Source organism: Dipodomys ordii, unplaced genomic scaffold (genome assembly GCF_000151885.1).
Source record: "Dipodomys ordii isolate 6190 unplaced genomic scaffold, Dord_2.0 Scaffold70, whole genome shotgun sequence".
Lineage (NCBI taxonomy): Eukaryota > Metazoa > Chordata > Mammalia > Rodentia > Heteromyidae > Dipodomys > Dipodomys ordii.
Genome location: NW_012267286.1, coordinates 11,716,664 through 11,727,503, shown reverse-complemented (window position 1 = coordinate 11,727,503; position 10,840 = coordinate 11,716,664). Strand labels below are relative to the sequence as shown.

At 37.2% G+C, this 10,840-nt stretch overlaps 1 protein-coding gene across 2 annotated transcripts in view; it reads right to left on the bottom strand.

Annotated features, from left to right (window-relative positions):
• The window catches only part of Dnajb14 (DnaJ (Hsp40) homolog, subfamily B, member 14), a 35,526-nt gene extending 30,786 nt beyond the window's left edge, over window positions 1-4,740 (bottom strand). For both annotated transcript variants that reach the window (XM_013023811.1, XM_013023812.1), the window contains exon 1: window positions 4,673-4,740. In XM_013023811.1, the coding sequence (XP_012879265.1) occupies window positions 4,673-4,736 (64 nt within the window). In that variant the 5' untranslated portion in view covers window positions 4,737-4,740. The remainder of the gene's footprint in view (window positions 1-4,672) is intronic.
• Between the last annotated feature and the right edge of the window lie 6,100 nt (window positions 4,741-10,840).

Here is a 10,840-nt window from a genome sequence, read left to right as displayed (position 1 = left end):
TGGTAGGGGGAAAACAATGGAGGGGCTAACAATGTTCAAGAGGAAGTGTACTCATTACCTCACTCATGTAACTGTAACCCTCTGTATAGTATCTTTACAAAAAAAAAAAACTGTCAGGATGGCTACACAATTCTGTGGGTATCTCGTTTATTTGCATCATACTTTACATAAGTGAATTATATGGTATACAAATTATTCTCCCAATAAAGCTATTGAATATTGGATATGTCAAATGTTATATCAAAAGTTACATCTCACCTATGTGTTTTGGCAAATTTGCAAATATGTAAATACTTACTATTTATATAAACCATATTATTTTCTTGGCGAATGAATTTAAGAGGCCCAAGATACAAAAATCATGTTTTTTTTAACAATCTAGTTGTAGACTATAAAGTACTAAATGAGATAGCAAGCTATTAGCCATTGACAAAAACAAATATGTATTATCTAGTCAACTTTTCACTATAATTTAGTCTGTACTTAACATAATCACAATGGATACCAGCATGGTAGTTTTTCATAACACTTAAACATTAAAATTTGGGGGACTGGGAAGGTGGCTCGGTGGTAGAATGTTTGCCTAATGCATACAAAGTTCCATTCCTCAGCACCACACATAAACAGAAAAAGCCAGAAGTGGTAGAGTGCTGCCTTGAGCTGAAGAGCTGAGGAACAGCTCCCAGGCCCAGAGTTCAAGCCTCATGACCGCAAAAATAAATTAATTAATTAAATAAAAACAAAATAAAATTTTTGTGGGTGTTTTGGGATCAAAGATGTGATAATAGTTAAATTTTAACCTTACTATATAATACAAGTTGGCCTCAAACTTACAGACTTCCTGCCTCTATCCCAGAGTGCTAGAGTTACAGAAGTGATGTTATCATTGAGACCAGCCAGGAGCTTAAAATTTAAAGCTCTATAAATTCTCTCATAAACTCAAAGCAAGAAAGTAGCAAACTCAAAACTTCATACCTTAATGTCTACCCCCTCCTCCTCTGGCAAACAAACCAAAAAACTTCATGCTCAACACTTCCAAATATAAGGTAGGAATAAAACAACAAAAACTTCCAAAGATGTATGAGCTACTAGTATCTTCATGAGAGGCAGCAGAGGCTCAAAATGGGGCATTTTCCAGCTCTGAGAACCACCACCACCACCAAATAATAAGAGTAACTGAAAAATAATGAACTCTCTTTATAGCATGGCAGGTAAAATTGAGAAAAGAGTGTGAAAGGAATGGGTTTTTCTTTCCACACTAACACGAGTACAAGAATTCACAACTAAGCCTTAAGAGCACAAAGCATTCCAGGTACTAAAACCTCTGATCATCAAAGTCCTTTCAAAGGGAAACTGCTAAGAACAAGATCTGTACTGAAGAGGACAGGGACAAGAGAAAAAAAAAAAAAGATAAACTCAAAATGAAAGTGAGAAGAAAGGCCTGAGAAGTTATGCAGCTGGGCAGCATATTTTTAAACATAACACAAAAAGTGCATTTAGAAAGACTAATAAACCGCTGGGCGCTGGTGGCTCACACCTGTAATCCTAGCTACTCAGGAGGCTGAGATCTGAGGATCGCGGTTCAAAGCCAGCCTGGGCAGGAAAGTCCGTGAAACTCTTATCTCAAATAAACCACCAGAAAACCAGAAATGGCGTTGTAGCTCAAGTGGTAGAGTGCTAGCCTTGAGCTTAAGAGCTGAGGGACAGCGTTCAGGCCCAGAGTTCAGGCCCCACGACCGACAAAAAAATAAATAAAAAAAAAAGACTAACAAACTAATACCACATAAAAATGAGTAAAGGAAAACGACAGAAGTAAAACAAGATATTATTGTAAGGAGGGAAGAAAATCAATATTAAAAATTTTTAAGAGAATCACAGGAGTGCATTGACAGTATACAGACTTGTCAAAAAAGAGATGAACACTATAAACAACTACTTCAAAACAAAATAGCAACGTATGAGTAGCTCATGCCTATAATCCTAGCAACTCATGGGACTGAAGGCTAAAGGATGGTGAGAAAGGTCTACTGGACTCCCTTTCCAAATAATCAGCAAAAAGGCAGACTGGAGATATAGCTCATATGGTAGAGCACCAACCATGAACAAGCAATGCCACACAAGTGTTAGGCCCTTAGTTCAAACTCCAGCGCCAAAAAGGAGGAAGAGGAGGAGGAAGAGGACGAAGAAGAAGAAGAGGAGGAGGAGAAGAAGGAGGCGGAAGAAGAAAACAACTTTGGACATGTGAAAGGACAACATAAATCTAAATTCCAACTATCTCAGAAATTATCCATAATCAGGTGATACAATTCAGGAAAATAATATGAAAAAAAGACCAAACTAAGGCATATGTGATGGTACACACCTGGAATCCTAAGCATATAGAAGGCAGTAGAGAGTTGGACTGTAAATTCAAGGCCAAACTAGGATACATAGTGAGAACGTATAGAAAAAAAAAATTAGGAGAGTTGTAATACTTTAGCAAAAAAGAATGTATTAAAAAGAATACAAGTTATAAAGATGAAAAACGTGTCAAATACTGAAGACAGTTAAACAAAATCCAATATAAGTAGAATAGCTGTCCTAAAGAAGAAAAATGTAAGGAGATAGAAAAAAATGAAACAATAATTGGAAAAAAATTCTGATACACAAACAAGAACATCTGAAACTACATAATCAAAGTGAAAAACCACATACCAAAGAATACTAATAATTAATGCACACTACAAATAAAATGAATACATACTCAAAGTTAACTGGGCATCAAGGCAAAAAAGGTCAAATGACATCAAGAATTTAAAAAGCAGACTGTCTTCAGGCTTTGCTCATCTGTAGTATTTGCACAAAATAATGGAGTGACATGATTTAGATACCCAAGGAAAGAAAATGCCAGCCAAGGTCTTTGTATCCACCAATCTAACTTCAGGCAGTCAGGCTACAGATGAATTGTTTTCAACATTCTAGAACTTAGGAAATAGTTCCCACAAGCCCTCCTTGGAAATCTACTAAACTTCAAGAATCCAAAATTATATATACATTGTTGCTTATACCAAAAGGTAAGGTGTTCCAAATAGATAGTTACAGAAACAAGACTAAAAGAACAAGGAGGGCATATAGTATGTAATGATGCTACATTCTGATCCTATAGACGTAGTTATCCTATGACAAACCCTATAGACATAGACAAGTAATTTTTAAATAGTGGGATAAAAATTATTCGATGACTTCTTAGTTTTATTTTGGCAGCCAAGCCTGGCAGAGCCTGTGAGACTTGGGCCAAGGCAAGTTATTGCCAAAACACAGCTAAGACAGAGCCTATGAGAGCCTGTTATCAATGGGCAAAAGCCAATGATCAAGAAAGCAACTTGTTATGCACAGTGGGAAGGAATAAACAAGTGGGAATCATGATTCTCATTGTCAGAGAACAAGAGTAGGCACAAGGGGAAGGAAAATATTAGAATGAACTCTGTGGTACTGGATTGAAAAAGGAGGTGTGGATGTGTGAGTTACAGATACCTGAGTACGGGAACATTACTATAACAACTGAATGTATGGGTAGACCAACATTGAAACAAATATAATATACATATAAAATACATATACATACATATGTATACATGCTTATGCACAGTTACCTATTCTACCCACTTACAGGGCCAGAAGCAATGACCTTTCTATAGAAATGAGCTTATCTAGTGTCTACATGTTTCTAAATGTCATTGTCCACTAAAAAGAGTCAGGCTGTCTGGGAAAGTAGCTATTCCTAGGACAGATAAATTAAGTCGTAAAATTGGTTTGTGCTAGAAATTAAGGTCAAGGAATGAAGCCATTTCAGGAGATACAATAGCCAGCTTGAAGGAGTGCCCACTGTCTACATCTGAGCATAAAAATGAGTAAGGATAAGAACAGACAGGAATCTGTGAATCCACACCATTAAGACTAACTAAATGTAGAAGGAATGATAAAAACAAAAACAAAAAAACTATCATTTGGAAACTACCAGAAATTAATTCATGAAAGACTCATCTGTGAGTAAATACACGGAGATGGTGAAAGCTAGTTGAGGAACAGGGCATTTACATTGTCAAGGTACATCCTCAGAAAATATCTCATAATTACAATTCAAAAGAGAATCACCTTCATAGTAGGAAATCTTGGCAATCACCAACTTTACTAAGAGATCAGAGTAATCAGACTAATAAGGACCAACTCAAAACTCATGTCTCCTGGTACATTAACACTTCACTCCTTATGGTATTCTTAACAAATAAATGAGAAGTATCAAATAGAAATTGATGGCAATTCTATAAAATAACTGGGTTATTATGCTCATCAAAAATGCCAAAGTCAAGAAAAAAACATGACAAATTCAGAAGAAAACATATCAAAACACAGCATGTACTCTTATATCTGAGAACACCGGCAGAATTTTCAAATGGGTTGCATTTAGGAAAATCCTAATTTTGATGACTGTCCTGTGGTTATGTTCAGGAGTCCTTGTCTTAGAAAACACACATGAATTATTCAGGGATAATGTGGTACATCAGGTCCATAACTACACTTAATTGGTTCGGGGAAAAACTCAAAAAGTAAAGAACAAATTGTAGAATTTCAGTTTGCTTAAGTGAACGGTATATGGGAATATTCTTTGTATACAGTCTGCATTAACACTGACAGTCACACACGGCGTAACAATAGGGACATCTCCTAAGAAAAGTATCGTCAGACCATCTTGCCATTTTGCAGGAACATGAGGGCAGGCAGACAAATTCACATCATGGTGTAGTATAACCTTGAGGGCCCACCACTACATATGCAGTCCATCACTGATACTGTGCTATAGATAATTAAAATGGGAAAGTAGGGAGCATAGATGAGTTAGTACTGACAAGATACCACTTTGAACCTATTTGTGCATGGCAACATAAATCAAATAAGAAATCATGATATATCTGTAATTTCCTATGTCTTCAAGAACTAAGACTAACAATACAGGCCAAACTACTAAGTATAGAAAATTACTATAGCTTCTAAAGAAGAGGGACAGAAATATAAGCTAAGAAAGTTTCAGCAAAAACTCTAAAGGGCTGGGAAGGTAGTTCAGTGGTAGAGTGCTTGCCTTGTATGCATGAGGTCCTGGGTTCGATTCCTCAGCACCACATAAGCAGAAAAAGCTGGAAGTGGCACTGTGGCTCAAGTGGTAGAGTGCTAGCCTTGAGCTGAAGAGCTCAGGGACAGTGCCCAGGCCAAGTTCAGGCCTCAGGACTGACAACAAAACAAAGAAAACTCTGAAGTATTCAATTTGAATTGAAAATAATAGTATAAAATCAGAAGCTATTTATTCTTAAGAGAAAATACACTCATTTCCTAATTTTTATGCAAGGAAAAGTCCTCAAATAATGAATGCTCTAGCAGCCCATCCATGGTGCTGAGATATCCCTTCCATCAACAGAAACCAAGCTTATTAGAGATGAGGTTAACTCTAGTACAAGCAATGGGGCCTGAATCATTTTCTGATACCAAAAAGCAAAGGACCTGTTAAAGACTACTGAATGTGTGATTAAAACATTCAGGAAGGCCTGGGTCAATTGGTAGAGTGCTAGCCAATGAGCAAAACCGTCAGATACCAAGTTCAAGTCTGGATCCTGAACCAAAAAAACAGACTCAGGAACTAGGATAAAGAGCTTCCAGCGACCAAAGACCTAAAAAGTCACAGCTACCTATTTTTAGAGAAAGAAGGGACCCTGCTTCTTTCCTTGAAATCTGATTAAAACAATTCAGCATTTACTGTGATTATCCTATAAACCACAAAACGAGTGGAAGAAATGGCTCTGAATATAAGTTTTTCAACTAACATGAAGAAATCACTTTCTAAAGGTTCTACAGGCAGACATGAGACTGCTTCTATTTAACATGTAAAAGGTGACCAAGAAAATCTTATGTGTGCTATTTGTGCCTTTTCATTCTCAGCATAAATAAGGTCATAAATAAGGTCTCTCGTGTTCTTCTCTACATCATCTATGTTAGCTGCTGAATGCGACTAGGAGATTTTTAGGAATTATGATACTGAAAATTTCCTTACAACTGTAGACACAGAGGCTTTCTGCCAACTAGAGCTGAGTGTGCATGCTCAACTTTGCACTGAACACTCTGATTCTACCAGGTTGAGATCTGAATAAATTCTATTTCTGAGGCTCAAAATCCAGTGTCATCAGGAAAGCTTTCCGTATTAACTACTGAAGAAAATGTCTGAGAAGGTAACTTTGGACTACTCTTACTAAATAACCATGAAAAAAATCATTTAAAAATCACTTTTAAAAATCATTTTAAAAATCACATCATTTTTGTATATTTAATTCATTGCTCTAGCTCCCTAGCTGTCTCATCAGTTTTGTTTTCGGCAGTACTGGGGCTTGAACTCAAGGCCTTGTAATTAACTAGGTAGATGCTCTTAATGCTGAGCCACACCTCCAGAACTAATTTTTGCTGATTTTCCTTGAAATAGGGCCTTCCTTTCTGCCTGGGTGTATGCTTAGGCCTGACTCACCTATATTGATCTTCCCCTTGTAGCTATCATAACAAGTTCATGTCACCCCATCCAATTCCTCATAAGAGGTTGGGGGAGGGGAGGGGGGAATCCTCTCAAACTTTCCTGCCCAGGCTGGTCTCAAATTTCAATCCTCCAAAGCTCAGCCTCCCAAGTTGCTTTGACTCCAAGGCTCAATCCCAGTAGTTTTGCCATAGTAATAAACTATCTAAGTATCTTTGTCATGTAATAATACATGACACTGTTAACAACAAGAAAGATAATCACAACAATCCTGTGAGATTACACATAAGAGAAATGAGGCTGAGACTGGAAGGGTGAATGACAGAATGGAAACACTGTTATATCTACCAGACACTTAATTTTCCTCTAAAATGTGAACTCCATGAAACAAGGGCTTTACTATTTATTCACTGCACCCCAAGAATATTGCCTGGCACAGCTAAACAAATGAATCCCCTTTTATAGATAAAGAAATTAAGGCTCAAGGGAGTAAATGACATACCTTAGGTCATACTATTAATATTTCTTTCTTTAATTTTAACACCTGAATTAGTCTATTAACTAAAATTTGCAAATCATTTGGAATCACTTAACGATGATATGGAATTATTTTGAACGTATAATCTATAATCACTAACTTTTAATGAAATATATTTTTTAAAAGAATAGAATATCTTAAGAGTGAGTGGGCACCTGTAATCACAGCTATGTGGGAAGCAATAGGAAGGTGGATCTGGACTGGGTTCAAGGCTAGTGCTGGATAAAAAAGACAGGACCCAACCAGAAGACACAGGAGAAAACAGGGTGGGGGCATGACTCAACTGGTAGACGCTTTCCTAGCAAGCAGGAGGCCCTGAGTTCAATCTCTAGAACAAAAGAGGAAAAAAATTAGCTCTATCCTTCAAACAAAAAAATAAAATAAAATGTTACAATAACAATGCAAATAAGGCATTAAAACAATGAGACTATATCCCTACCAAAACCTACCTTATTTTCTGACTAATGACATTACTATACCAGAATATTTAGATTTCCTCACTGGTGGTTAATCCACACATATTAATTAACACTTTTAAACCTAAATCAAAACTTTGTAACATTTGAAATTTATACAATTCAAGAAATCCACTGAAACAAGCACACTAAAATGACATACTCAACTAAAATATGGAAAGCATCAATGTCCTACATCTACTTAGAGACTGCTTTTTCCTCAAGGAAAACTGCCACCAATTAAAATTTTTTTTATCGTTAAGACTTCTTTCTTGCCTGACAAGAGTAAAACTTTAAGGGGGCAAAAATCTTGGAACTTAGCTAGAATCTGGTCTCATGCTTTTCTATTCCCTTAATTGTACAAAAAATGGAAATCAAAATGTAGTATGTTCTCTTGCATTAATACAGGAGATCTGAAGGAACACCACCAACTTTGAGTTATAAGAGTTTGGTAATTGTCAAAACTAAGTGGAATTCTGGGATAAAAATTTTAAATCTCATTGTAAAACGGTTCTAATCCCTTCTACACTAAACCTTTTATCAAGATCTTTACAAATGTCCTATCTAGATCTTTTCTCTTTTGAATTCTTAAATCCAGTAAGTGTTTTCTGAGAATATTCTAAGTAAAATATACTCTTCAAAGTACTTGCAAGTTAGCTTTATTTCAGGTCACATCAACTCTATGATGACATCTTCACTTTGTATATAATTAAAGCTTAGAAAAGCAAAGTAACTTACCCTGATTATAAAGATGTTAGAGACAAAATGCATCCGAATTAAGGCTTTTAGACTACCCCACTATAAGACCCTATCACTTTATTTGGTGATTACATGCATCCTTATAGCACATTTGTACCATTAGCTCTTACTCTTACATTGGTGTTTTAATAGCAACAACTGGTGTGAGTTCATATTTCAGTGTCTTACAAAATGGTTCAAGCTGTTTACATGATAGAAATAGGATAGACTATGTAAGTTTGGACCCTTTTAAAAAATCTCAAATTCTCACAATTATTTACTATTAAGTATTAACCCATTTAATCGTCACAGAGCACCAAGGAGATAGTACATTGTCTCCTCTACTAAAGTGAAAAAAGACAAAGACTAAAGAGTTTGTCTAATTTAAGTAAGTATTCTTAGGTGGTTATGAGCCAGGCCTCAAGTTAAGTCATTCTTTATGGAGTGCCTACTTGTTTAATGTTAAAACTGTATCTCTATGACTAGATAACAACTAAATGAAATCATAAATGCATACAGTAGGGGTACCCCAACATGATTTCTTGGATACGACACCAAAAACAGAAAACAAAGAAAGAGGCAAATAAAACTTTAAAACTTTTAATCAGCAAATGACACAATCATCAGCATAGTGAAAAGACAACTTACAGAATGGGAGTAAATAGCACCAAATTATATAAACATCTGATATGTAAGAATTTTTTTTTAAAAACTTCAAAAACTGCCTGATTCCTACAAATGGCCAGAAGGAAGATGAAAAAAAAATTGTTCAACATCACTCATTATCAGAGAAGTACAAATCAAAAGCAAAATGAGATATCACCTCCCATTGAAGTTGCTATCCTGAAAACAAACAAAAGCCAGAAATTGTCAGGGAAGCCGGTTTAAAAGGAGAACCCTTGAGTGCTCTGATGATAGGAATATAAAATGGTGCAGCAGTTGTGGAAAACAGTATGGTGGTTCCTCAAAAGTTAAAATTAGAATCACTACATAATCCAGCAACCCCCTCTTGTGGGTGTATATCCAGAATTCAAAGCAGGATCTTTGCACTCACACTTAGTAGCAAGATTCACATTATTCTAGCCAAGTGTTTTAAGAACCCAAACTGTCCAGTGACAGATGGATAGGAAAATACAATGTGGACACAGCTAGATACATATGCACACATATATAAATATATATAATAAATATGTAGATAACATACAAATGGAATATTACTCAGCATTTAAAATAAAGGAAATCTGTCACATGGTACAAAATGGATGAAGCTAAGTAAATAAGCAGTCACAGAAGTACTGTATAATTGATTCTACTTGCATCAGGTATATAAAATAAACAGAAAACTTGAAAGTATAATTTTGTAATTGTCATGGCTTGGGAAAGGGTGTGGGAGTTAGGTGGTAATTCAGTTGGTAGTTTCAGAGTTAAAAGGTACAGAAGACCTCCCGCACAACAATGTGAACAAGCTTACCACCATTAAATGATATGCCTGAAGTCCAGCTACGATGGTAAAATTTGTTGCCTTTATTACAATTAAAAATATTAGCTTTCTTTTCTTTCACTTCTTTTCCTGTTCCTGGATACAGTGCCTTAGAGCTAATGTAAAGGGATAGAATAATGTAAAGGGACCAAGGGTTTCCACAACGTAAAACAGAGAGGGGGAAGGGAGAGAGAAAGACAGAAGAGAGGGGAGGAGAGGAGAGGAAATATGAGAGAGAGAGAGAGAGAGAAAGGCAACGAAGTGAAACAGGGAGCTCCACATTCTCATTTAACCTCCTTAATCTGGGAATACTTTGAACCTGAAGCAAAACGTTACCCTATTGACAGGGCAATGGTGTAGTGGCTAAAGGCATTTTGGATCTAAAAGCTCAGCCACTCCTCCGGCTTTGCCACTTAATGTGTGACCTTGGGTAAGATATTTTCCTTCCTTCCTTTCTTCATTCATTCATTCATTCATCTAAGTCCTGATCAAACGAATCCTCTACATAAGACTGATCTGAGAAATTAATGAGATAATTCACACAACATGCCAAGAACTCTTGGCACTTTGTGAGTGTTCCAATGCTCACTGTATTACTTTGAAGTCTGGATAGCAGGACAATGAATAAGATGAATTCAACTAATTCCTTATGTCTTAAGAGATGTATTTACCTAATTTGTTGATGATTATGGTGCTAGCAAGTCAGAGAGCATTTGGCAGATCATTAGAAACTCTTGATCGTTCTTGCCAAATGTGTGCTGCTGTCTTTAGAGGGCTCTGCCTCTCCCTCCCAGGGAAAAGCAATGTCATCTCAGGTATTCCAAGATGTTTGCTTTGGGGACAGTGTTCTACAGAATCCGGAGACGGTGAGACCTGAGGCTGGCCCCCGGAGGGCCCGGTCCTCTCCCCTCCGAGGGGCCTGGGCACTCTGGGGGGAGGGGATGGGAACGCGGGGGGGGGGGCACCCAGCCCCCACACGCAAAGCTGCCAGGACCCCACCTGGCAAGTCTCCTCTGGGCCGGCTGGGGGCGAGACGGAGGGGGGCGGCGGCGGGGTGGGGGCGCTGGCGGGGGCCGGGGCCG